The sequence below is a fragment of the Crocodylus siamensis genome, chromosome 11, assembly GCF_052110815.1.
Source record: "Crocodylus siamensis isolate JL-2025a chromosome 11, ASM5211081v1, whole genome shotgun sequence".
In the NCBI taxonomy this organism is placed as follows: Eukaryota; Metazoa; Chordata; order Crocodylia; family Crocodylidae; genus Crocodylus; species Crocodylus siamensis.
The window spans coordinates 9,970,443-9,998,322 of NC_143405.1; the positions used below are offsets into that span (position 1 = coordinate 9,970,443).

At 48.2% G+C, this 27,880-nt stretch overlaps 1 protein-coding gene across 3 annotated transcripts; it reads left to right on the forward strand.

The window, feature by feature from the left end:
• The first annotated feature begins 514 nt into the window (after nucleotides 1-514).
• On the forward strand, nucleotides 515-26,719 carry ZER1 (zyg-11 related cell cycle regulator). Of its 3 annotated transcripts, none has more exons than XM_090021865.1 (17): nucleotides 515-685; nucleotides 4,094-4,411; nucleotides 5,806-6,098; nucleotides 7,373-7,523; nucleotides 8,490-8,926; nucleotides 11,764-11,940; nucleotides 13,239-13,353; nucleotides 13,922-14,068; nucleotides 14,414-14,587; nucleotides 15,177-15,392; nucleotides 16,393-16,434; nucleotides 16,990-17,109; nucleotides 17,651-17,766; nucleotides 18,225-18,413; nucleotides 19,190-19,287; nucleotides 19,784-19,886; nucleotides 21,090-26,719. In XM_090021865.1, exons 3-17 carry the CDS (start codon nucleotides 5,941-5,943, stop codon nucleotides 21,145-21,147), a joined length of 2,301 nt encoding a protein of 766 aa, XP_089877991.1. In that variant the 5' UTR covers nucleotides 515-685; nucleotides 4,094-4,411; nucleotides 5,806-5,940; the 3' UTR covers nucleotides 21,148-26,719. The 3 variants fall into 3 exon arrangements, with proteins under 3 accessions (XP_089877991.1, XP_089877992.1, XP_089877993.1); XM_090021866.1 differs by having other exon boundaries at nucleotides 4,252-4,411; XM_090021867.1 differs by lacking the exon at nucleotides 4,094-4,411.
• Nucleotides 26,720-27,880: the final 1,161 nt, after the last annotated feature.

Below are 27,880 nucleotides of genomic sequence, written 5' to 3' on the forward strand. Positions count from 1 at the left end.
TTCCAAATCAATATGATTGCTATTTACAATATAAATACATTAATGCAGCTGTATTACTCATCTATACTTGAGCCCTAAGTGCCTGCACTGACCCAGGCAGACACGGTTCTTTGGGTGAATCTGAAATCTTTCATTAGACCAACTCAAATAGTTGGGAAAACATTTCTTTAGCAAGCTTTCAGGTTTAAAACCCCATCTTATGTGAGGGTAAAGCCTCCCCCCCACCCCCGACACCACAACAACATGAAGTGAGCTCTCCTGATAGGGTCATGCCTCCAGGCGCTACTGTAATGACATCATGCCCTCACACGTTTGGGTACCAGGCTTGTGCTGTGTTAGTCTGATGTAATATGGCAAAACGTGACGTCATAAGGCCACCACATGGCGTGACTGCGGGTTCGGACCCCGCAAGGGCCGGGGTGCAGTGTCATGGGCCGTGGCGGGGACGAGCCGAGGCCCCTGGCCGGACAGCGTTCCGTCCGGGACGCTGCTTCCGGCGGAAGACACGGCGGCTTCCAGTCCCGGACTGTCCAGCTGCAGGAAGTGACGGCTAGATTTGTTGACAGCGGGGTCTGCGGCGGGGGGGGGGGGAGCGGGCCCAGCAACGCGCGGGCCCCCCCGGGCACCGGAAGCGGAACGAACCTGGGTCCCCCCGACCCCGGCAGCCGGGCGGGGCCGCGGGCAGGTGAGTGCGAGCGCGGGCCTCGGGCCGGGGGCTCCCCGCGGGGGCCTTCCCCTCCCCGCCCCCCGGGATCGGGGCCAGGGGAGCAGGGGGGCGCGGGCCCGGGCTGGGAAGGGCAGAGGCGCTGCCTCCCGGAGCTGCCCCGGCCTGTCCCAGGCGGTGGGGCCGAGCCGGCTGTCGGTTTCAGGAGGAGCATCTCGGGCAGTTGGGTGCAGCGTCCGCTGTCGCACTGATGCCGGGGGGCGGCCTGGGCAGCGCCGGGGCGCGAGGGAAGGTCTCGATTAAATCTGAGCTCCGGCACCGTGAGCACTTCCATCCGCGCTGCCTCTGTTTCCCTCCCTGTGAAATAAGGGGGATCCTGTTTCCCGGACTGGCTGCCAGAATCATCCCCTAGTATTCGCAGGGTGCTTTACAGCCCCGATGTGCTGCATAAATAAACGAAGCTTTTTCCCTTCAGCATCCACCCCTGGCAGAGCTCGTGAAATGTGTAGACTCAGATCCTCCCCAGCGATCTGCTCACCGGTAGATGCATGGTCCTGAAGGGATCGGCCTTGCTGGTCATCCTGGCAGCAGTCACTGTGAAGGACCTGCTGCTTGGCACCGAGTGACGGTGAATCTGGCCTGTCCTCAAGCACCAGACTGGAGCGAGAGCTTGTGGGAGCAGGTCTCAGTCTGAAGTCCACGGTTCCCAGCTCTGGCATGGGACACCACGTCCCTCTGAGTGACAGCAGCTGGAGCAGGTCCCTGAGGCTGAGCATGGCTCAGAAATACCCATGACCTGCCCCCATCCAGGAGGCTGTTCGGGCAGGTCATGGGTATTTCTGAGCCATGCTCAGCCTCAGGGACCTGCTCCAGGAGGCTGTGTCTCCTAGTCCCGCAGTTTTGGTCTTGCCTATGAATACCAGAAGGGTGATCTTACACCTCTCCTCCGTGTCAGGCAGGGCTGGTGGCTACCTCATGAGGGGCTGTGGTTTACAGGTTTGTTCACTCCCTCTAGATCAGCAGTTCCCAAACTCTGACAGATTGCGCAGCCTCAGTTTAAAATGATATAACCTGAAGTACCACCAGCAAATTTTTGTCATATAAAGTAATTATAATAAATTTGTTAACGCGTACCACTGACAGGTTGTCTGCATTCCAGTGGTGGCACCTGTATCACAGATGAGGAACCACTGCTCTAGATCATCCTTTGTTCCTCAGGGCACTAAGCTGGGTGGGGATCTGCCAGGGTGGGCAGTCACAATGCAGCTGTGCTCACAATAATTGCTGGATTCCTTTGTGCCTTGTTGCTTGGATTCCCCCATCTTCCACACATGTCTCAACACCCCTCGCCCCCACTTGCACATAGACTTGCCCACACCAGGCAGATCCCTTGCTTGTTATTGAAAAGCTGCTTTATGATAATGATTAGACAAGTAGCCTTCTAATGATTCATCCGTAGCTCTGCTACACTTATTCTAATAACAAAAAGTAATGTGTCTGCCTCTAGTGAGCGTAGGCAATGCTGTGGCAATCCCATTAATTACCTCCTTTGCTTCCTTCGCTTCCTGCCTATCTGTTGCCTCTTGTTCTTGTATTGGACCTCCAAGGTTGAAACAGTCTGTTCTTGGTTTTTGTGCAGGGTCCAGCACAACGCAGCTACAATCACAGCTGTGGCTTCTGGGCACTGTGTAATGCACGTCGTTAATGGTCATGACGGGCGTTCTGCCCTGGTGATGTTTTACTGCAACAGTTTAAGCCCATCACCCTGTACTAGACGGGTGCCTTTTGTATACTGTATTGTTGGTAGTTCTTAGGGAGGAAGAGTCAAAGCACAGTCACTTTCTCGCATGCCAGAAGCATCTGATCACATTGTGGAAGCCCCTTACAAGATCTAATCAACATTGGGACTTGAGTGCACTAGGCACTACACAGACACAAAGGAGGAACCAGCCTCTACCCTCTGGCACATGTTGAAGCTGACTGAAAATTCTCAGCACTTGTTAGATTTTCAGGTGCATGTAGCAACAGGCAGTGCAAAAGCCCTAGCTCCAGGGGCTGTGACCTGAGGGCTCAGATGAACCAGTGGGAATTATAGACACCTCTCCCCAGGGAGTCATGATCTTGCTTTTGAGGTTGCCTCTCTAGAAGGATTCCTAAATCAGTAGTTCTCCTGGTTCACTGAGCAAAAAGCGCTGGCTCTCAAGGTGAAGTCATCCCATCCCTAGAACAAGTGGCTTGGTTCCAGCTTCTCCCACCCTCCCGCCTCAGTCCTAACCTGAAGAGATCTCTCCAGAGAGAGGCTTTTTCAATCTCAACAGCTCCTTTATTTCTTGGCTTCTCTCCTGAGCTCGCTACATGGCAGCCTGTTCATTTTAGTGATGTGGCTGGCCTCTCCCCCAGTTCTGTTTATGTACTTGTAATTCCCTCTACAGTGCATCTTAGTAGTGTATGTCACACATTGTGGGGTTGCCCTTGCTATTAACTTACCCTGGAATACACTTGATGACCAGGCAGTGGGAGGTTCTGGCCTCTCGTCTAGCTGATTGTGCATGAGTTCTTTGGTTGTGCTGGTTTATATTTTATTTCTGTAAAGCCTGTTCACAGTTGCTGTCATCTGAGACTTTTCTATATCTTGGACCTCCAGTAACAGAGGCCCTGCCCTGCTTCTCTGCTGGACAGGGGTTTAAAGCATTCTTTAGCACAGTACAGTAGGTGAAGTGAGGAGTTTGCATTTGAAGGATGGGCAGAGGATTCTGCCTTTTCCTGGAGGGTTATTCCCAAGGATGCTTGTGAAAAGGAGAAACCTACAACTCGGTCCAAGTGGTTTCAAAATGTGGGAGTTGAAACCAGCACAGCTGACTGCTCCTGTTGATGTTAGTGAAGTGGCACCCACTTTCTCCAGGGTTGGATTCTGTCCAGGAAGCCTCCAGGGGTTGGACTAGGTGGATCTTAGATCTGATTCAGACTGGTGGTTCCTGTGTTGCTGAACAAAGAGCATAGGTCTGCAGATCTCCTTCCTGCTTTCCATGCTGGGCTGGTTCCTTGGCTGTCTCTTGTTCCTGGCACTGAGGAACGTTCTCAAAAGGAGAATTAATGAGACATGGGAGGAAGAAAAGGGCTTTGATTTGCAACTTGTGCTGCCTTCTTGTTTGCACAGAAATCCATTCCAAAGCAAAGGGAGGGAGCAGAAGGCTGGGAGGCTGCGCTGCCAGGCAGACTCAGCCACAGCTGCGTTCCTATCTCCTACTGAGACCATTTGGTGCCTGGATTTGAAAGGCTACCTCATCCCTGGCTTAAAGTGATCATGCCTAATGAAGTTGTGGCCAAGACAGCAGCATAACTGAGCAGCGCTGTCAAGTGGAGGGTGTTTGTCTGATGTGATGAACTTGCCTAATATGTCTGCCTGCTGCTTTCTTTCTCTGGGGCCAGTGGCTAAAGTGAAGAGTATTGGGTTAAATGCTTAACCGGCTTGGCTTGTCATGATGTGATGATGGAGAGGAAAAAGCCAAGGATCTCTTCAAGAAGTCCTGCCCAGAAGAGGATAGGGGAGAGCAAATCAGGCAGTAGTCTCATTGCCCTGTCCCCAGGCACTGAGCACAGTGGAACCACAGGTCAAAGAGCACAGACTGGGGCGTAGCTGAAGACATTCTGCAGACGTGGGAATGGAGTGACATGGCTCTCAGACCTCTCAGCTCTTCACAACAGTTACTGGGGGTGGAATCAGCTGATCTTCCACCTTCTGCATCGGTAATTATTTTGGGGAATGTCAGTGGTAGGTGGAGAGGGGTATAGGGGAAACTTGAGCATCAAGAGAGGTTGTTCTCTCTGCCATTGGTCGGCTGTGGCCCTTGGGGGAAGTTACCTTCTGCCACCTGGGGAGCACAGTCCCCATTTCTCCAGAAGATGGTGACATTGCAGCTTAATGCATTAACTAGTAGTTCAGCAGGACCTGGACTCGCATCCAAGCTGTCCTTCTCTCAAGTCACAGGGGCAGCCCCATGAATGCCAACCTCTTCCTGGGGGAAGGAGGGCCCCAGATGCCTACAAAGGATGGCTCTGCTTGCAAGGAGCTGGCTGACTGCCCAGCAACCTGGGACCTGTTCCTTTGCAGGAGGAAGCACTCTTACTCACCACAGTAGCCGGCTGATGCTGGGCTGATTTCAGGTCCTGTGACTCTTCCCAGGCCATTTGGCAGCCACTTTTGGAGCCATTCTGGAGCCCCAGTGATCTATGGGAGCCCAGCTCTGTAGAACAGTGGGACAATGCAGGCTGCCCAGTAACACAAGGGCAGTGTGCCGGTTATTATTTCTGTGCTCACTGGAGATTTCATTTGAACCTAGCCTGGCAGACAGGCCCTAGGACTAGGACTAGAAACCAAGGACAGCTCCTTTAGAAGCAAGGACTATTCCCCCCCAAGCTACACCCATCCTGGGGTGCCTCTCTTCTCCTGGCTGAGCCTGAGGCTGCCTTGCTGCGCTGGAGGGCCTCTTCTCAGTACATTAACGGTCTCTGTCAGCATGTTGGTTATTTCAGTTCTTTCAGTTATTAACGTAGCTCTTTTTGTTGCCATGTTGCGGCTGGTGCCATGTCTGTATTTGGCTAACCCAGCATTTCAGACAAATGATTTCAGATACCGGACTCTCTGCTGGAAACAGAATAATGGACCTCAGCAAGAGAAGGAAGGTGCTTAGCTCCACCAGTCTGTGTGGGGCAATTGTCTTTACAGTTTAGTTTCTCTGGATTTGTGAAGTATAGTTTTAAGTGACCCAGGGAAGATGGTATCCCCCATTCCCTTTCAGAGATGCCCTTCCCCAGTTAGATGCATCTTATGGTGAGGAAAGTTTTGGGTGGGGTGGTTTCCTGCTACTTGCTTAACTGGTGAACATAGTTATATTTACTAACTAACACCTTGCAGCAAACTGGGAGCTTGAGAGGCATTCTCGCCAGTTTGCTAAAGCAGAAATGGGCATGGAGAGGTTGAAGGGCATTACTTCCAGGGCAGGTCAAGCAGCTGCAGGTTCCTTGGGCATGAAGAGTCCCATGGACCTAGCTATGTTTCCCCAGCACCAGCAGTTTGCAGCATGTTCTCCAATTCATCATCCCTTTGTTTATTTGTCTCTCTGTCTGTCTTTTGCCTGCAGCTTTCCTGATGTCCCTGTAAATCCAACCTGGAATCTCCTTAGTTCTGGGGGAGGGAACCTCTTGAATTGAAAAGCTTCCTTCTGCCTCAGTTCCTTGCTCCCTTCCTCCGCCACAACAAGCACCATCCCCTGAAGATGGCATCTGACAGCCCAGAGTCCCTGATGACGTTATGCACAGATTACTGCCTGCGCAATCTGGAGGGAACCCTCTGCTATCTACTGGATAATAAGACCCTACGGCTTCACCCAGACATCTTCCTGCCAAGCGAGATTTGTGACAAGCTTGTCAATGAGTACGTGACCAGCTTGTGCGGTTGTTGGCTGGGGACAGTGGGTGGAGAAAACACTAGGACTTGAGAGGAGGGATATATATTTGCTTGACAGAGTCACAGGGATGGCCTGACAAAAAATGTATTGGGAAGAGCTTCAGGGGTAAGGGGTTTTGGTTTTTTGCTTTTCTTCTTGAGTCTTACATGAAAAAGTAACTGGCACCTGGTTTTTCCTGAAGACCTTGTGATTGACCACTATTGGGGGCCACATGCCAGCATATATGGCCTTCAAGCCAGGAGATTCCCCCTACATAGGGAATGCTGCTGTGTAGAGGGGTTGCTCAGCTGACAGAATAACTCCCTGGTGGCCCCCATCCTATGCCCCTATGTAAAGAGGATGTCCAGGGTTGGCCAGGACACAGTGTGCTGCAGGGGAGAATTGACCACCAGTGCTTTGCTTTGTTCAAAAGTGGACCAGGTAAATAAGACTGAGATCACTCCTACTCCAGGATAGAGTGTCCCCCTAGAGAGGTAAATCAGCCTAGAAGTATAATTATTCTGGGATGGTTCTGCCGATTGCTTTCTTCATATAGCTGAAACCTGAGTGAAACAAGAGCTGCTCTCACTTAGAGCACCTGGGAGCTTTAAAGGAACCAATCGTTTCCCTTAGCTGAGGCATTTCAACACTTCCCACAAGCCAGGAAAATTTGAGAGTCAAAACAATAGCAGATGTTGCATTTCAAAGCTGCTGCTTCCTGTAGTTTTATGAGACAACCTACTTCTGGGGATTCTTGGCTGTCACAACTCTCTCCTGGCTAAATGGCTGCCTGTGAGGTCTCGGTCCAGCACAGAACCTTTGCCAAGTTATTTTCTTAAAATGAAAAAAAAAATCACTAATTTTAGATGGGGAAATTTCTTGATCCAACCATTGCTTTGCTCTTGGTTGAGTCCATATTGGTTTAATTAGCAAAATCTCCCTTAAAAAAAGATCAACGGAACTCTCAATCAGTAATATGCTTGGAATCCCCCTATAATAGCTGAAAGCTAGAAGCAAGGGGTGTAGATTTCAAAGGGATTATTTTATGTTCTGTCAAGAACTGGTAACAGCCAAGCTTCAAAGAGCCTGTGGGCTATTCTGAATGATTGGAAGAGGACCTGTCTTTCTCTGGAAGCACATGCACATGCAGTCATTTGTGTTTTCTCATAGCAAATGAAACCACAAGTACTGTAATCAAAATCCTACAAGTTATGGCCATCTAAACCCTTCTGATTTACTAACCTTATAACCTCTCCCATAGGTATGTGGAGCTGGTGAAGACAGACAGTGTCTTTGAACCCCATGAAAGCTTCTTCAGCCTGTTCTCAGATCCACGGAGCACGAGGCTAGCCCGGATCCATTTGCGGGAGCAGATAGTGCAGGACGAGGACCTGGACGCTATCAAAAATCAGGTGACATTGCATTTATGTCCTCCTGGCATCAGCAGCCTCTGAGCTGTCAGGGAGATCTATAGATTACATGTACTCATTACCAGCTTCATCAAGGTTCTGGCTTCGAGAGCCACTCTGGGGAATGGCATGGGAAATCTGACTGTGTGAGAGCCCAGCGTATTGCCCTCACCCTACCGCAGAGAGGGGTACTGTAGCGACTGGTGGGGGGAGTAGCTGTGTTTGATAGGAGCAGTCTAGTCCTAGCCTCTCCTAGTATGATGTGTTGTGTGCAGCTGTGGTCCCCATATCTCAGAAATGATGTAGTAGAATTAGAAAAGGTACAGAGAAGGGCAACCAGAATCAGTAGGTACATGGAGCAGTCTCCATACCAGGAGAGACTAAAAGGGCTAGGATTCTACAGTTGGGAAATAACAAAGCTGAGGGTAGGGGTATGATAGAGGTCCATAAAATCATGAATAGTGTGGACCAAGTGAACAGGGAACTGTTGTTCACCAAGATCCAGAATACTAGAACTAAGGGGCACTCACCAAAATTAGTAGATGACAGATTTAAAAATAACAAGAGAAAGTTTTTTTACATGGTGTGTGGTTAGCTTGTGGGATTCATTGCTACAGGAGGTGATGGAGGCAGAGAGCATAACCAGGTTCAAAAAGGGATTGTATCCATTCATGTATAATAGATCTGTTAATGCCTGTTGAACAGAGTGGTTGGAGATGTGTCCTTTGGCATCTATGTCTAAACCTATAACGAAGGATGCCAGGAGGGTACTGAATAGGGGATAGATCACTTTAGAGATATATGGTTCAGTGCTCTCCTTCTATAGCATCCATTTCTGCTACTGTCAGAGACAGTAGCTAGACCATTGGTCTGACCCTGTATGATCTATTTTGTGCAAGTTCTTAGTCCAGGACTGCTGTCGGAACATGACTGCAAAGCATTTCTGACTGTCGGCTTCCCCTCTTCCAGGACCTGGTAGAGCTCTCGCTGACTAACTGTGAGAAGCTGACAGCCAAGAGCCTGCAGACCCTGTTGCGTTTCAGCCACACACTTGTCTTCCTAAGCCTCTTCGGCTGCTGTAATATCTTTTATGAGGAAGAGAACCCAGGAGGCTGCGAGGATGACTGCCTGGTGAACCCCACGCGCCAGGTCTTGGTCAAGGACTTTACCTTTGAGGGCTTCAGCCGCCTGCGCTTCCTGAACCTGGGCCGCCTGACCGAGAGGGTGAATGTAGAAACATTGCTTCGTCCCTTGGCTTCCCTCACAGCCCTAGATCTCTCGGGGATCCAGCTGCACGATGTGGTGTTTCTGACCCAGTGGAAGGACAGTCTGGTTTCCTTAGTGCTTTACAACATGGACCTTTCAGAGGAGCACATCCAAGTGATTGCACAGCTCCGCAAGCTCAGGTCAGCTGCCACTTCCCTCCTTACCTGCTCTCTCCTAGCTGGGTGTTCAGAACCTCTCAAGACTCCTAGAATCATGAGGCTGGAAGGAATCTCAAGGGTCCTCTAGTCCAAAGCCCTGTGCAAAGTCAGAATGAGCTATTCCAAAACCATCCCAGGCAGATCCCCACCCAGCGTCTTGAAAACCTCTAGTGAAGGAGGTTCCACAGCTTCCCCAGGCAGCTTGTTCCCTTGTCCTACTTTTCTTACAGCTAGGAATTTTCCCGTTGGTTTTAATCTAAATCAGCTTTGCTGCAGTTTAAACCCACTGCCTTGTGCCCTTCTCTCTGTAGTTAGGGAGACTCATTGTTCTACTTTTTTATGGCAGCCATTCAGGTATCTGAAAACCTGTATCATCTCTTCTCTTAAGCTCTTTCTCTTCAGATTGACATTACCTAATTCTCCCAGCCTGCTCTCCCACAGCAGCCTTCAGTTCCTATAGCTGTTTACTAAAAGTGTCTTCCCTGCCCTAATGCTAATGGTTAGTTTTCCTCCTCCCCCTACCATAAGGTTGTGAACTTCCCTGCAAAGGGGCTGGATCATTCACTAGCTTTGCAGTCAAATCCTCTGCTGAAGCCAGAAAGAGTTTTGCCCTCAAAAAGGAAAGCCAGGTCAGGTACTTTGTGTGAACTCCCCTAATTTGTACCCTGGCCTAAGTGAAAATGACTGTTAATCTGTGGGCATACACAGGTGACAGGGTCCTAGCAATAATCACATTATGAAATCAAAAACAGCTCCTTTGAGCCACATAGCAAATCAAAAAGTCCAAAGTTTGAGCCTGGGTCACAGATAAGAGAAAAATGTAGCACTCAGCAGCAGGCCTGGACAGTCTGATTACTGAGCTCCACATAAGCCCATCACATGTAAAATAAGCAACAGATCTCATTGCTCTGTGCAGAGGGGAGAGCAGCATAGTCCAAAGTCAGTAGGTACTAGTGACCTAACAGAAATGCTGTTGCTGCCACATGGCAGTGTGCTGCCACACGGCCACAGATGAAGGGTGGCACAGTTGCCATGTGGTTTCCACATTTGGATTAGGAATAATACTCAGAACATTCTGGTCCAAACAAAGACACCTTTACCACTCAAAGGATCTTGTCCACCAGTTATACTTTATAGCAGGGGTGGGCAAAGTACAACCTGCAGGCTGGATTCCACCTGCCAACTGATTGTAGTTGGCCCATGCCTGCCCCTGTAGCACTCTGTACAAGGCCAAGCCCCGCCCAGGGCAGCCTGCATGGCACTTGCCAGCACCTGCTCCAGCTTCCCCACTCGACCCACAATAAACAACCACCTGCAGGCAGCTGAGTGGGTGGAAGCTGGAGCCTCACGTGCTGGGGCAGGAGCCACTTGGCTGGGCATGTGATGCCAGGCACATGTCTCCATGGCTGCCTCTGCTTCCCTACACTGCCCGCTGCCCAGAGTGGCAAAGCAGAAAGAAGAGGAGGAGCTGCTGGAGGCCAGGGGAGCCAAGCAGTACCCAGGTGGTCACTGAACCAGCCCTGCCAGGAAGCTGTGCATGCTGGCTGGGGCTGGTGTGGTGCTGTCGGTGGGTGTAGTTTGCCCCGGCTGGGGGTGGTCAGGGCTCAGCCCTTTGTAGAGCACCACAGGGGCAGCTGTGGGCTAGAGGGGGCAGGGACTTTTTCATATGAACATCAAGCATTTAAAGCTAAGTAACTTGATATGACTGAAGTAACAGAGACCATTAAGATCCTGGCACAGTATCTTGGATATAACAAAGGAAGAGACCAGAGGAAAAATAAGAAAACTCTTTAATTTTGAGGATCTTAAGATCACAGGAAAGCAAGGCTGGAAGGGACCTCACAATGTCATCTAGCCCAGCCCCCTGCTCAAGGCAGAATCATTCCTGAATAAACCATCCCAACCAAGTGTCTGTTCAACCTGCTCTTGAAAACTTGGAGATTGCACAACTTCTCTAGGTAGCCTCACAGACAGAACTTCCTCCTAATTCCCAACCTAAATTTCCCCTGCTGCAGCTTGAGGGCATTTCTGTCCTCTACAATCACAGAGAAAGGTCCATCTCCATCCTCTCTATAATCTCCCTTCAAGTATTTGAAGATGGTTATCAAATCTCTCTTCAGTCTTCTCCAGGCTAAACAACCCTAGCACACTTCCTGTAGGCAAGAAGATCCCTTAATGCAATGGTTGTGAACCAGGGGTACATGTACCCCCAGGGGGTACGTGAAGCCTCATCAGTGGGTACATGAAATATATTTCATACATTGTCTAACACAGGTCGAAGGACCTAAATAAAGTCTTGGTAATTTGAAAAGTCTTTGTATGAATATCTTCCCATTTGTATAATACACGATTACACGCAGTTTGACATAAAAATGAATTTCCCATTGAAAGGTGGTACATGAAGTATCACTCTGAGACCAAGGGGTACATGGACTGAAAAAGGTTCAGAACTGCTGCCTTAATGTATCTTGACCCCCAGGTGAAAGATATGTAGCCAGTTCCATGATTAGAGAAATAAGGTGTGTGATAATGATGGATCCTAGAAAAGGGAGGTTATGGAGGAGACAGTTTTGCCATTGCAGTCCTATAATGACTCAGGTACTCCCTAACTTCCATTCAGGACAGATTCATGCCAGGGTTCCCAAAGGAGGTCATGTGCTGCGTGCACCCGGCTTGATCCTACTGCCCATTCCATAGAGCCACATCCCTGTTGCTTCAGAAATCAGCACTTGTGCCTGTGAGCTGTGTCCTGGAAGAGTGAGGGAAGCCCTGTGTGATGCTCTTCAGACTCTGAGGTGCTTGCTGTTTGTTGTTCATAGGCACTTGGATATTTCCCGAGACCATCTGTCCAGCTATTACAAATTCAAGCTGACCCGGCGAGTGTTGAACCTATTTGTGGAAAACCTGGTAAACCTCACCTCGCTGGATATCTCCGGGCACACAATGTTGGAGAATTGTACTATCTCAAGCATGGAGGAGAAAATGGGCCAGACAAGGTAAGGCTAAAAAGGTGGGCAAGCACAGAGGTCACAGCAGTCTCATTGCATGGGAGATTTCATTTAGAGCCAAAGGGAGAGTGGAACTATTTGGTAGGACTTAGACATTCTTTGGAACAGTTATTACTGAAAAAGACATTTGTTCCCAGTCTTTAGTGATGCTAAAGCTTCCATCCCCTTGGGAATGATCCCCCTGTGTGACACTGATGTTGGCTTTACAGATATTGAATGGTTCAGCTTTTGGACCTATCAATGTGGATTTTGCAGCTGTCCTTTTCCTTATGCATTCATCATCTAGAGGTGCTCTGTGTGACACTTGTGAGGAGGGAAGTGCATAGCCTTTTGAAAGGTGTCTATGAAAGGCTTATGGCCTGTCCATACCTCACTCTCTTTGTAGCACTTGGGGCTCTTAGCAACCTAGGAGAGGGTTAGGGGAGAAGTAGCAATATGGAAAAACTTGATTCATCAGCTTTCCTCCCAAAGGACCACAAAGCCCTCTCCAAATGTATCTCTATAGCACACAGGAGTTCAGCTACCTTTGGGATGGGACACAACAACATTTCCACTTTGCTTCACAGGGGTTAGCAAAGAAATGAACAGGGGTGTTTTAGAGGTTTGGAATGAAGATGTGGATGTTAGGATTTCACCAGGACCACAAGGAACAGTGCCACTCATTTGAACTTCCCCACCAGCTTCTGTAGGGGGTGCTTCTGGAGCTCTGTCATTCTAGGTCAGCCAGAAACTCCCCCTCCCCATACTCTGAGCCAGTACAGCACGAAGCTAAAGGGCTGTTTAGCAGCCTTGGCTCCTTTATGTAACTGGTGGGAAACAGCGGCTGTGGATCTCTGAGGAGCACAGCGGAGCTGTTGGGTGAGTCAGCAGTGGTGTATGTCAGTACTGCTCTGGTGTGGTAGTGGAAGAAGGTCTTTCAGATGAGGCCTGAAGCTGTCTGCTCATTAATAATCCACAGCTGTTCATATAAAAATTGGTGTTAGCTCTTGTATTGGAGCCAGGGTGTAACTTGGACAACTGCATTCTGCCCACCTGAATTCCCATTGCTGATGAACATACGCGTTTCTTGTCCTAAACCGATAAGTGGTCTAAGATGAAAGCTCCTGACTAAACATAAGATGTGAGTGTCTCTAAGAAGCATGAGTGGGATATGACTAAATTTAGCCTCAGCTGGTCTGGCCTTGTGGACAGTGTGGTCAGATCAGGGGTGGAGAGTTTTCAAGTATCCCTGTGGTGCAGGAAGCTCGAGCAGCAGAACTGAGATGAATGATCTCTTCTTTTCCCAGCACTGAACCAGCAAAGAGCAGCATTGCCCCTTTCAGGGGGCTGAAACGACCACTCCAGTTCCTGGGCCTCTTTGAGACTTCTCTTTGCCGTCTGACACATATTCCAGCCTACAAGGTAAAGGGCCAGTGGGGAGCTGCCATTAGGTGTCAGAGGCAAGTTAAAGGGACTAATGCATCCAGATAGCAAGAATGTTGCCTGCCTGCATATTGGAGCACCCAGGCTCTGGGGTTGGGAATGTTGTGCCTCTTAAACTTGGCATAGCTCTTCTTGCTGCAGGACTACTGCAATGAGCCAGGTCTGTGCTCTGTGTGACACTTGTGAGGAGGGAAGTGCGCAGCCTTTTGAAAGGTGTCTATGAAATGCTCATGGCCTGTCCATACCTCACTCTCCTTGTAGCACTAGGGGCTCTTAGCAACCTAGGGGAGGGTTAGGGGAGAAGTAGCAATATATAACCCTGCTTGATGACCCTGCAAAGTACTGTGCTGCAAGCTGGGGGCTTGCTTCCTAGAGCTTGGCTGAGAGATGGCTCAGCCTTTGTCCTGCTGTCTTGGGCTTGATCCTACTCACAGCTTAGAAATAGGTGGAGAAGTTTGAAGCCTTCTTCAGATTCCTGTTCCTCTGGATCTCCCCTGGCAATTCTGTCCTTGAACAATTTCGTGCTCTTTCTTTCTGACCATGCCAGGTGAGTGGAGACAAGAACGAGGAGCAAGTGCTGAACGCCATCGAGGCATACACCGAGCACAGGCCTGAAATCACGTCCCGGGCCATCAACCTTCTTTTCGACATCGCCCGCATTGAGCGCTGCCACCAGCTGCTGAGAGCCCTGCAGGTGAGCACCTAGGAGCACTTACCCCTGACTGTCCATCAATTTGGTCCCTCTCCTGCTCCATCTTATCTTAGGGAAAGGGGAATCCTACAGCATAAAACTCAGTCCTTTTCTCTTCACCACCACTAGCCTGACTCCCATTCGCATTGACTTCATGGGCTTTGGATGAGACCTGAAAAGAGAGAGGTTCAGTGGTTTAATGGAAGTGAGGACCTATATTTTAGAAGGTGTATTCAATGAGCAGTGTGTTCTGAATGCTCTTCTTGATTTTTGCTTGTGTGGCAGTAGTGGTCATTGAGGTGCCACAACCCCTGCATGGCTTTAAAGCCTTGTGTCGTTTCTCTGAAGCTGGTGATCACAGCCCTCAAGTGCCATAAAGATGATAAGAACATCCAGGTGACAGGCAGTGCAGCCCTCTTCTACCTAACAAACTCAGAGTACCGGCCTGAGCAGAGTGTGAAGCTACGGCGGCAGGTGATCCAAGTGGTGCTGAATGGCATGGAGTCTTACCAGGAAGTTACAGTAAGAACAAAGCCAGCCCCCAGCCCTTGCTTTTGCTGTCCCCTTCCCCCCCAATATCAGGCTTGTTTCCAGTACTTTGTACATTTTTCAAACATGCACTAAAGCATCCCAAGATAACTTGATGACTAGGGCTGGCTTTCCATTCACTTTGTGGGGAAAGAGGTGAGATAGTATGATAGTATGTAGGACCCACCTTCAATGGGGGACATGTGGCAGAGATGTAACCCTACAGTTACAGATGGAAGAAAGAGGCGATAGGGGTGTTGTGTTGGGAGCATGCCATCAGGTTGCCAAGTTGGAGGCTGGTGATGCTGTGTGTTTGGAGGGTGATGACATTGTTGGGAACAGAATGAACCTGAGGGGATAATGTTTCAGTGAAGGGTGGTAACTTCGGTGTGGTGATACTGTCAAAGACTCTGTATGCAGCATCGGCTTGGGGCTGGGCAGTGAGGAGTATATAGGTGGTGACAGTGATGGGGTGGAAGATGGTGACTATTGCATAGTGAGTACATGTACAGTGCAGTTGTGAGAGTGTTGTGTAGAGACTTGTGTCTGCCCATCTTCAGCTTGCCCTGCCTCCCCTCCTCAGGTGCAGCGGAACTGCTGCCTGACGCTGTGTAACTTCAGCATCCCAGAAGAGCTAGAATTTCAGTACCGCCGCGTCAACGAGCTGCTGCTGAACATCCTCAACCAGAGTCGGCAGGATGAGTCCATCCAGCGCATCGCTGTGCACCTCTGCAATGCCTTGGTCTGCCAGGTGGACAACGACCATAAAGAGGCTGTGGGCAAGATGGGGTTTGTCATGGTTGGTATGGTACCAGGGTGTCTGCTTATTGCTCACCCAGCCAGGGCATGATTCCCATCTGAAAGAACTTGCCATCATTTCCATTGCAGGTGTCCATGAAGTAGGTCCGGAAAACAGTCTGGTCCTACAGTGCTAGTCAAAATGCTTCTGTCAGGGACAGCTGGTGTCCTAGCAGTGCTGTCCTGTCATGGAATCCCCCACCCTCAACTGTGCCCCTTGCAGACATACTAGTTGGGGACCTCATGATCCTTCATGCTTTTGAGGAAGTGCTTTTCTGAGGGCAGGGAAGACAGCAAGATCTGACCCAACACCCAGGAGTCAGAGATCCTGAATGTTGATTTTGGCTCTGTTAGAGGCGTTGCTGTTTGTCCTCAAGCAGGTCACACACCCTGTCTCTGTTTCAGTTGCTCCACTAACTGGGAAAACTTGTTACCCAGCTTGCTACCTCTTACCTACACCCCACGGTCCTCCCCACGTTTCCTCTCCCTCCTTTACCCACTCCTATCTTTGTGGCTTCTTCCAGGCTACACCTCAGCTTGCAATACTTTCCAGCCAGTGTCCTCCAAGTACCCACTTCTCCATCAGACAGGCTGTGAAGACACCCCTTTGCCATGATGCTATTTGACCACTGCCTTGGCTTTCAACTTGTGATGTACTAAACTGAACTCTGCTTTCTTCTGAGCTGTGCAGGCCAGGGACATGCTGCCTAGTCACCTGCTGTACAGTAGTGCAGTATCAGCCACGCTCCCTCTGAACCAGAGAAAGCAGCCCCAATCTCAGGGGCAGAGGGTTTGTTCACTTTCTCAACCAGGTTTTCTGCCTAGGACCCCATCCAGCCTGCCAGCTGGAGTCTGCCTAACTTCACTGACTCCAGTGAGAGCTGTGCCTACTTCTGCCCAGGCTGAATTTGATCTCCAGCCTTTTCAGTTAAGTCTGTGATTGATGGGCTATTTGCAAGCCTGCTCTTACTCTCCTCCTTTCATCTTGTCTTTGCCTGCAGACCATGCTGAAACTAATTCAGAAGAAGCTGACAGACACAACTGTAAGTGTTTCCTTTTATGCAGCACAGCCGTGTTATAACAAACCCACAGGGGACTGGGATAAAAGTTCCTTAAAAGCAGGTGTTGACAAGAATAGGGTTAGTCAATTTGCTGCATCATCTTGATGAAAAGATCAGTTCCTGCTGTTGACATTGTTAGTAGCAGGGGTCATTATAAAGAGGGGTGCTCTTAGTGAGGGTGTGTTATTGCAGCCTTCTGTAATACTCAGTTGGCCTGGAGAGGGGAACCTCAGCCCTGGGGTGCTACAGAGCCAGGTTTTTGAGCTGAGCAGCTACATGCACCAGCACATTGCATGTGTCCCCACTTGGACTGTCAGGACTCAGCTCCTCTGGATAAAGAGATATAATGGTCAAGCTTTGCATGCGTGAGTCTGAACTCAGTAAAGAGCTTCTTGGTGCTGTCTAGGTGACAACACTTCCCCTTCTTTGTGACTGGTTTACACTGGGCTTCTGTATTACCAGAGCTCCATATGCAGATGCCTGGCCCCCGTAATCTAGCTCGGTGTGTTACTGTCTCCTTCCCTTGCATCTTGGCAGTGTGATCAGGTGATGGAGTTCTCCTGGAGCGCCTTGTGGAATATCACAGATGAAACTCCTGATAACTGTGAGATGTTCCTCAACTACAGTGGCATGAAGCTGTTCCTGGAATGTCTGAAAGTAAGTGCTGACCAGCTACCTCTATGTGATCAAGAAAGCCAGTGATCAGGACTGAATCTTAGATCCTCAAAGGTATGTAGGTGCCTAATTCCCATTGACTTCAGGAGAAGTTGGGCACCTAAATAGGTTTTGAGGACCTAGTTATCTTTGGGGATCTGGGCCTGATCTGATCTCTGATCATAGCTTCACATCAAGAGACTTGCATATGCTCTGTCTGACCCCATGCACCCCAAGGGCACAAGACCCCCTGCACACTGACGCTCTGACGTCTACTCTTTGTTTCCTTATTCTGCACCTGGAGACAGTTCCTTTTTCATGGAGCGGTGGAGAACTGGCCCTGGCTTTACAATAGCTTGATTTTTCCCACTTTGTCGTGTAGGTCTCTGGTATGTCACACACTGGACCAGGGGAGAGCCCCATCACCGACTACTGGGAAGTGCTCAGCCTTCCTGGACTTGCTGCATCCTCAGTCATACCAGAGGGTTATTCTCAGTGCCCTGGGGTTCTACTTCAGTTTAATTAATATTCCTGGTTTTCACAGGAGTTCCCAGAGAAGCAGGAGCTACATCGCAACATGCTGGGTCTGCTGGGGAATGTGGCAGAGGTGAAGGAGCTCCGCCCCCAGCTTATGACCTCTCAATTCATCAGTGTGTTCAGGTTTGTGCACCACCATGCAGGAAGCAGCATGGTCTAATGTTTAGTTGGGGGAAGAGGAGCAGTGAACCAGAACACCTGGGTATTCTCCCTGATTCCAGTGATGAATTACAAGATGGCCCTTGACAAACCCAGCTAACCTTGATGGATGGAGGGAGGACCCCCAGTTAAGAACAAACAATGAAGCCAAAGCAAAACTCACCTGTGTGGTAAAGGGCTTTGGAACCCACAGATGCTGGGTGGGATGTCAGTACACAGTGTAATAAAGTCTGGTGGCTATAACTATTTTGGGAAGCTGGGATGGGTCAGATACCTGGTGTAGACACTTTGGTTAGAAGGTGTTTTCTGTGATTTCTGGTTAAAGTTGGACGCTGCAGTGTTTACACAATGAGGTGCCTAGCCCTGAGGTACTGGGCAAGGGTGTGCTGGCATCTTTAAAATCATACCTTCTGTTTTGGCAGCAACCTGTTGGAGAGCAAAGCGGATGGGATTGAGGTATCATACAATGCATGCGGGGTCCTTTCCCATATCATGTTTGACGGCCCAGAGGCTTGGTGTATCTGTGAGCCACGCCGAGAGGAAGTGGTAGACAGGATGTGGGCAGCTATCCAGAGCTGGGACATTAACTCCAGGAGAAATATCAATTACAGGTGAGGGATGCTGGAGTTCAGCCCATGTAGTCCATCAGCTGGAACTGTCCCAAGAAATGTTCTCCAGCACTGCAGAAAAGGTGGAGATGTAACCAGGTGTGGAACTTCACCTTGCGGGAGGAAGAAGTTTCTCTTGGACATCATCTTTCACTTGTGGTTTACAGCTTCCTTTGAAACATGTGGTACTGACAGAATTCCCTTTGGGTAATACTGTGTCCTGTGGAATAGCCATAATACCTTGGTGGCAAGAGTGGTCAAACTCTGGGGTCCCACAGTGGATTGATACAAAAGCAGATGGAATGGGTTGTGAGATCTGCAACACCCGATTTGCAATGTAAACACATTTCACGGTTCCAAGAACAAATGGTGCAGCCACTGTCCATGTCAGCATCTCCTCAGCTGTGCCTTGGCTTACAGTAGATAGGATTCTTCTAGCTGTGAGCCTCTACAGAACGGTCAGCATTCCTGTATTTCGGCTATTACAAAGAAGTTCGGCTGGAATGGCCCTGAAATTAGTTTGTGTGCTCAGTTTAATCCTTCCGAGTCAATTATCAGAGCAGCAGACTCATGTTAAACAGTAGAGACTTACTTTAGTTTGTCAGCACTACACAACTGTGACCGACTGATGCCAGGAGCTGCAATACTGTAGTGAGGTTTATCGCTGCAGAATGCACAAGCCCAGAGCGCAAAGGGTTTGTTGCTTCCAGCACTGAAGCAAGAAATGGTGCTAGCAGCAGCAGCTTTTGGGTTTCCCACTTCTTTATTGTTTTGCACAGGTCATTTGAGCCAATCCTTCGACTTCTTCCACAAGGCATCTCCCCTGTCAGCCAGCACTGGGCTACCTGGGCACTGTATAACCTCGTCTCTGTCTACTGTAAGTCCCTCCTTGGAGAACATTTCCCTTGCTGTGAAAAGGCCAGAGTTGGGAGTCTCTGTGTGCTGTGTTTGTTGGCAAGAAGTCTTGAGAAACCATTTTCCAAGGCTTGTAGGTCACTGTGTTTGTGCAGAGTGGGTGGCTGACTCCCACGGCAGCTCCTTGAAGTTACTCAGGGTGTTCAGGTGATGCTACCAAAATTAAATGATGACAGGAACTTAGTGCATGGGAGCAACAATCTGGAGCTTCCAGCAAGGATTTTGAATTCCCAACTGTTTTCTGTCTTTGATGCTTCTGCAAACAGCACATCCCTAAGAGTCTGCCTCAGTAGAAAGAGAAGCATTAACTATGCCTTATGACTTACCAGTCTCCTTGTTTCTGGCTGTCACTTAGTCTCTCTTTCTTGATCTGAGCTTAGTGGTCTGGGAGGAAGGTCAGGCTCCATCCACCATGTAGGGATGAAAATTCACAGTCCTGTTTTTCCTCTTTTTTCCAGCTGACAAGTATTGCCCCCTGCTGATCAAAGAAGGAGGGATCCCTCTTCTGAAGGACATGATTAAAATGGCTTCAGCACGGCAGGAGACAAAGGAAATGGCCCGGTAAGAAATAATACAATTATTAAACATTTAGCCTTAGCCTAGGCTTATTTTGTATTCATGCATGACAGTAAAGCTATTAAAGGCTGGACCAATATGTACTGGGGTTAATGAAAACACAGTGCTGTGTGCCCAGGGCAAATAGACAAATGAGTGAATTACAGGTGAACAGAGAAGCATTTGTTAATGAGGAAGACAAAAGGATGAAGGGGAGGAGGGCTCTGTGGATAACAGACACCAAGGTGCTGATTCAGTTGAGTTAGAGGAAGGAGACAGATGGACAGAAGAGCTGTACCTGTCAGCTGGATCTGATTATGAGGGCAGCTTTACTCTATCTCCACCCCTAAACTTGGTGTTAGCTTGCTGCCTGTATGTGTCCAGCACTGACACTCCAAGAGAGCTATGTTGCACACTGCTGTTTATAAAGACCCACTTGCACTGTTTAAAACAATCCCTGCCCCAAGCTACTGCATCTGATTTGGTTTAGGTCGCTCCTTGTGGGTCATTCAGGTTTAAAAATCAGTTGCACATGGTTCATCCCTGGCAAGTTGAGAGCTATGACTTGATAGATACTGAAGGAATGCATCAGGTAGACAGATCTAAGCTAAGAAAACAGCTCATATGGGGGACTGACAGTTTCAGTAGCTAAAGGGATAATAAATGGTGGAGAAGCTAAATGATCCATACAAAAGATGTAGTAGGAGACTGAATGACAGAATAACCTGGGTATGAGTCAGGAGATGGATGAGTGACAGTAACAATGAAAGAATGGTGAAAGGAAGTTATATGAGTAAGTAAATGGCAATAATTAGATGTCAAGAGTGAACTAAATTGTTGGCCAACAGGCACGATAGATGAAAGGAAAGTAAATGAACGCTTGGACAGGAATGTGCTGGATGTGACAGAATGGCAGTTGGATGGAAGATGAGTGTGATGAATAAATGGTCATGCATGGATCTGGATGCATATCAGTGATGGTTTGCAAGGTGGAAGGAGTGAGTTGTGAAGCCTCTGTTGAGGTAGATTGGTTCTGACACAGGTCCTGGGTTGATTCATGTCTCAGGGAAAGGAATGGACAGCCTGATGTAGACATTACATATGTTAGTATAAAGATGCATTGGAACAGTTACTTATACTTGTGGCCCACTTCAGTGTTTGCTAAGACTTTGGACTAAATCCTTCTCCTTGTCCTTGTTTTCTTCCTAGGAAAGTTATAGAGCACTGCAGTAACTTTAAGGAGGAGAACATGGACACTTCCAGATAGAGGCAGTGCCTCTTGCCAGCACTGTATCCAGCTTCTTTCTAATGTGCTGTATATAGGGAGCTTGGCTGTTGGAAGGAGCCTTTATGTGGGGGGGGCGGTGCGCGCATGTGTGTATGTACGTGTGTATGTATGTGTGTGTGTATGTGTGCGCGTGGGAGACCCTCAGTAGATGAAGGTGCACAGGGGGAGGAGGGATGGATTTTTTGCACAACAGATGCTTTCCTTACAGTAGTGGATTTTTTGTCTGGATTGAAGTTGTGTGTGTGATTTCTGTATAAAAACAAACAACCTGAAACAAAGACAGCCACATCATGTATCTTTCAACCTTTTTTTAGACCACAGAGAAGCCTCAAGTGAACATGAGCTTGAAGCGCTAGTCACGGGATTGGTATCAGGATTTTTTTTTTATTTCCACTTTCAGAAAATGCCCTTTCATTACATTGTACAAAGTTCTGCAGTGTCTGCCAGAACAATCAGTCTAGAAGCAATGTGGCTTCCTGTCTACCTGGGGGTTGTAGGTACTGATCAGTGATTTATTTGTCTGAAAGGGGAGGAAATAACAGTAAGAAATTTAGACAAAAAGAATCAAAACTTTCTCTATTATTTATAAGTAGAATCATAATGTGAGAAAGGGGCTTGAGCCATTTCCTTCACTCAGTGGGTTTTTAATGAGAAGTCTGGTAATGGGAGTTCTCCTAGCTGTATTTGGGTGGATTGGGAAATTCCAAGCTGTAAAACGTTCCCACTGACCCTTTGAAGCCAAAAGTTGTGAGCTTTTTTCCTCCAGTAGCACTGCAGTGGGAACTTCCAGCCACCTGGCCCCACAAGGTTAAGGGAAGGGCAAGAAAAACAGCTACTAGTCCTTGACAATAGAGGGCTTTTACCTCCAAAGGAGACTGTGCAGTGTGAAACACGATTCGCTCACAGAGGCTCAGGTCTCTCTGGCTCTTAGTGCCAGTTCTTTCACTGTCTTTGCTATATTGTGTTTTCAGTGTGTTACGACAGGCTGCAAATGCCACAGACTTGGTTTCCCTTCACCACGTCCAGCTCTTTCTGGGACCCAGCCACAGAGGGTCTCAACACTGCACAAATTCCAAGAGTCATCTGCTTAGGCAAAGTCCCACTGAAGGCCTGGAGGGTTTTCACTCATCCCTTAATTGCAGACCAGCACTTGCCCATGTTGTTGTACAGGTAGTTGGGCTCCCTATCTGTCAGATGCATAAGCTCAGTTCCACAATGGTTATGCAGCCTGACAGTCTCTTCTAGGATTCCAGTGCTACTAAGGGTGATAGAGAATCAAACTGTGTAAATCCCCCCTTTCAACCTCTGTTGTCTTCTCCAGCTCACACCAACCCTAGCCACTGCAACTCCATTTGCTTCAGTGGGGTTACTCCTGATTTACACCAATGCAAGTGAGATGGGAATCCATCTTAAAGCCTTTACCTATAGGACTCTCCAAGCCCTTGCTAGCCTGAGAAGCTAAAGCCTCACATCAACATCCACATTGTGAAGCCCTCAGAGCCCAAGCGACGGTGTGCTCTATGAGAATTTTTTCACAGTTTAAGTTAGGTTCGTTCCATCCAGAATGATTTGGGAGCCAGAGGCATTTGGGCTGGTTTAGCTGGGACATTTCAGGCCTTTGAAACATCACAGTTAGCTTTGGTGGTCTTTACTCCCTGCTCTCTTCTCCGATGCATCACGCTCTGGGTTGAGTTGCTGCTATAGCTGAGGTTCTTCTCATGCTCAGGGCAAAAACTGAACAGGTACTTCAACTGCCAGAACACAGGTGCTCTGCAGAGGTTTGGTTATTCTGCCAAGATGATGTTACCCAATGACAGTTTGTTGTTCTCCCCCCTTTGCAGCCCTGCATCTTTGGTTTGGATGTTATAACATCTGTATTTTTCTTCTTTTAAGTATTTTTCAAGCTTTGCTCTTTGTGTCACTTTTCATGGTTTTGAATGGCTTGGAAAACTGGACAGGTTGAACATCCGTGGTCATTTCTTTTGTGTGCAATTCCCCTCCCTCTCCCACAATGCTGAATCCATGTGAGCTTGGGGACAGGGAAGCCAGCATTGTATGTGCTCTTATTTAATCCTCCAGCTAGGTGGGGCTGCCACTGCTGTACACCAGCTCCCTGCAGGCTAGGAGTTGGGCTGAACTATCCACTCAATTACCTACTTCTGCCAAGCAGCATTGAAGGATTGTGAGTGGGGGGAGTCTTTGCTATTGCACTGCTAACTGGAGAAGATTCTGTCCATGTCTCCTATCACAGAAGTGACAGCTTGGTTGGGTCCTGGTGCAGTTTAGAAGCTGCCCATCATAGCTAACGCAGAATTCAGCCTCACACTAGCCAGAACCATACAGGATTTTAACCAGGTCCCAGCTTCCAGCAGATGTATGCTCTAGTTAAGAAGCAGAATGAAAACATGGCTTGATTCCATCCACTGTAGGACTGAATTATGCCGGGAGCTGCAGGCTTGTGACCAGATCTCCCCATATGAATACTTTCATTTTAGGTGTCTGCATCCCTATTCAAAGGTGTGACCGCAGCTTAAACTAGCTACCTTGGGAACAAATAGCAGTGAAGCCCTGAGGGGGTTTATGCAGCCTACGCTGAAGCTGCCCCTGTTGCCATGGGTAGGCTACCACCAATGCCCAAACTAGCTAGCTTAAAGCTAGCCCAAGTAGATCTGCCTACAGTTCTGCTTCTGGATTGCTTACAGTGTTAGATGGGTCTTGAAGATGACACAGGCATACAAGCCTCTCAAGTAAACAGTTCATTTGTACAGACCGATTGTATCCCAAGAACCTGGTCACATCATAAAGAGAACTCACTCCCAAAGGGATTGAAAGGTCACTTGGAAAGTTAAGAAGCATTCAGCCATCATAGCTCAGAGCTTCCCCAGTGTATCTGATCCTTGTGTTGGGCTTGAGCACTTAGGACAGCTTTAAAAATTAGCAGATCTGAGGGCAGCCTGGGAACAAGGGACAGAAATTTGGTAGGGAAAGTTAGAAGGGAAGGAAAGGGGCTGAGGAAAGATTGCCTGATGCTTCTGATCCTGATCTGCAAGGAATGACAACATCATACTGAAAAAAAATGCCCTGAGACAAGTGCCCTACAGAGCCAGAGCACTGAGCTATTGCTAAGACCTGCTGAAGATGGGTCCAAAACCTCACTGTAAGCTATAGACTTTCTGAACCAGTCTGTATTTATATGAGACCTCATTTGCTCAGATGGGCTTTCCTGATCTCTGCAATCTTTAGCTGCATTGGGAGAGGTAGGAAATCCCTGTCAGGAAAGATATTCACAAGGGCTTCAGGTATCTCAGAGTGACACCAACAGCCACACAGAGTCTGGAGGCAGTGTTAAGAAAGCATCACTCTTGGCTTCACATGAACCCTGGATACATGATTCTTCTTCAACCAGATAAGCTTCACAAACTGGAAGCCTCTCAAAACTGAGAGGAGAGAGACAGGGATTATCCAAGCAGAGGCCCATGACTCCAGGTTCTGAAACCTCGAGGCTAGTCATGTGTGAGCCCTTTGTGGGGATAACCACACCTGCTTGCTCACTCCACGGTGGTGTTGGAAAGCTCCCTTCATGACTGTAACACACTTCTGAAGGCAAATAGATGCTAGGTTGTTCTTGTGGGTGGCCACCCCCAGCTGCTTCCCATCAGTGCTCTGCATAGTGAATCTGGGATTCTTGTGAAGGTCTCAGGACCTGTAGCCCTGTGGTATAGAGGCAGTGTGGCTGTCTGAGAATGGTGGTCAGTCTTCACAGATGAGACCTGTTGGGCCTTCCACCTCTAGTAGGGCAAAGCTTTATTAGTGCAACCCTGAAGACATACCCAGCCATTTGTTGCCTGCAAACATCATTCTGCAGAGAAGTACCAGCAGAACTAAAGTTGAACAACTTTCACGGACTCACAGAGGTTTAGAGCTGGAAGAGACCTCATGAGATCATTGGGCTGGAAAGACTGTTGGGGTCAAATAACCCCAGCAAGGTGTGTGTCCAGTCTCCTTTTGAAGATCTCCAGGGCACTTGGACAGGGGTGGCCAGTTCCCAACAAGATGGAGCTGGGGACTTGATGTCTGAAGTGCCTCAAATTAAATGATGAGGCAAAGGTCTTCTCTCTCATTCTTCTAGTAGTGGGACACAGAGACACCCTGCCCTTTGTAGGAGTCTCCTTCCCACTGCATTTTAAACAGTAGGGGTAATAGAGCACATAGATCAGTGGTCCTCTGCACAGACATTGTCAAGGGAACCCTCCACCTAGGGTGTAAGTAGTTTGCTTCCTGGCATATCCAACACAATGACACTGCAGCCTTGAGTCTGCTGAGTATCCACCATCCTCAGGAATATCAACAAGAGGCAAGCAGCTTGCATCATTTTGGAGGCACCCAGCATCTGGTAAGTCTCAAAGGAGCAGTAGATTCTACCTGTCAGACTATCTACATGTATAGCCTAACTCTATGCATAGCCTGAACTAGCAAAACCATCAGGAAAAAATAAATTAATTTGCACAAAGCTAAAGCAGTCTGTGCAGTGTTAATAATCTGAAGCCATGGCTATTAATAATGCTACAAATAAGTCATCTTTATCTGTGCTGTAGCAGTAACTCCCCAAGGCCTGGTACTGGCTTACCTATCTCCATCCTGGGTGCTGCGAGGACTAGTACCTGTGCTGAGGCACTCCCAGCCTGCAGGACTAGTGTATGTACACAGCCAGGTAGGCTTTTTGTGGTCCAGTGAAAAACACAGGGACTTCATAACTTCTGCTCCGTAAGTTGTGAACCTGGGCAGGGGGGGTGACTTGTATTGGTCTCTGCAGAGAGTGAAGGTGCTGACCACACCTCTGGAGATAAGCCCAATTTCCATCCACTTTGCATCCAACTCAAGGCAGTCTCTGCATTGGCTGCATTGTACTTTCCCTTCAGGAAAGTAACTCCTGTTGGGACAGGGGCTGCTGCCACCAGAGTGTAAGTACTGGATTTAAATCCTGTTACACAGGTGACATCAAGAATGTTCCTGGGCTGTTTGTCAAAGATTAGAGGCTAAAAGCTGGTTCAGACTGGGAAAAAAACCTGAATTAAACCTACTAGGAACTGCAAGATGACTAGAGTGTGTAGAGGACAAGAGCTCATGGTTGTGTCCAGGCTGGCTGGGAGGTGAGAGTGGGGCCTGGTTGACAAGGCTGCATTCACCAAAACAAATGGAAGATTTCCTGCTGAATTGAAACTGTCTTAAAGGTTATATTTTGACTTCACTACTTGTCACTGAGAGACTGTCTGTAATTCTTTTCTTGTAAAACAGAAAAAGAAATGTGTTTAAGGCTAACAATTAACCAAATATGTAATTCCTTGTTTAAATACAAAAAAGGTCTGTTGTAACGAGCAGCTTCAGCTTCATTCTGTCCTGATGGGGAGAGATCTGGTTTGGACTCTTGTACGTGGTAAAACCAAGCAAAAAGAAATGCACAACTGTTGCTTCCTTACAATTCTGATTGAATTAACTTTTCTGTTGTATCCATTGGGATACTGCTGCATATTAAACCTTGTGCTTAACAATCTCTTGCTCCTTTTGTCTGCAAACATGGTTTATTTGGATAGGTTTGTTCTTTTTGCTCTTGTGTCTTTAATTAAACATGGAAGGAGCTGCTGTGTATGGACAATAGAGTTCAGTTGCTTTTTCTTTTCATGACTTGGGAGGGTATGATAACATTTGCCCATGGAGGCGGGATAAGGATGTTGTTGTGAAGTGAGGTGGGGGAAAATCAGGATAATCATCAACTGTACAGGTTCCCTATTGCGCAGTCACCAGACTTGTCTACAGTGGCTCTGTGCCCGGTGTAAAAAAGCAACACAACAGCACTGTGCTGATTCCACTGTGACTTCATCTGTCAGTCCTGGTCCTATAACCTGCTGACAACGTGCATCTTCTACTGAATTTAGTTGGAGTTAGAGGTGCTCAGTAGGAGGGGAACCTAGATGACCAGGGTGTCAGGAGGAATGGCATGAAATGGAACTGTCCCCAGGGAGCTGGAACTACAGCAAGGCTGTCACCAAGCGTGTTTCAAGCAGGCATTGTGCCCTGTGCTTCTACCTGTGGTGTGGCATAGACTCGATATTGTAAAGCCAGTGCCCCATTCCTGACAATTTACTAAAGGACAGTTCTAGATTAAGCTCAGATCTCTGTTACATATTACAAAGCTCCAAGTTAAAGCCAAGAGTACAGTTCAGATAGCAAATGATAATTTAGCTCACAGAGCATCTGGATCACTTCTGCTAAAATGATCAGGAGTGAAATACCTGGTTGCTATTTGTCATCTTTTATTACAAAAAACTGGAGGATTTTCTCACATCTCATCTGTTTACCAGGCACAGCCTAACAGCATTGAATTGTGTCCCCATGTGAAGTTGTATTTCAGCAACAATAAGGGATACAAACATTTTGATGATACTTAGGATTATGCAGAAGCTAACAGTGCCCTCTGTAAAGCATGAGTTTGAGGTTCTGGCCAGTACCAGGTCAGCGATGCCCCCACCAGGGCCATTTTTAAAGAGAAATCTCCCTGGCTTCTCATTTACAACAAACCAAGTATTTAGCTTTATACTGATGGAGCATAATGGGGAATGACTGAGATTTCCAATATGGCTTTTCTGAACATTTCCATTGTGCTGTCAGCTTGGTGGCTGAACAGGCAAGCCTACGCGTTGCTAATGGGTTGTGC

What these genes read in the sequence shown, in the direction of transcription:
- ZER1 (XM_090021865.1), top strand. Translation starts at nt 5,941, where the DNA reads ATGGCATCTGACAGCCCAGAGTCCCTGATGACGTTATGCACAGATTAC. An exon ending in TGGACGCTATCAAAAATCAG is followed by an intron (nt 7,524 to 8,489) that starts GTGACATTGCAT and finishes CCCCTCTTCCAG; the next exon opens with GACCTGGTAGAGCTCTCGCT. An exon ending in GAGAAAATGGGCCAGACAAG is followed by an intron (nt 11,941 to 13,238) that starts GTAAGGCTAAAA and finishes TTCTTTTCCCAG; the next exon opens with CACTGAACCAGCAAAGAGCA.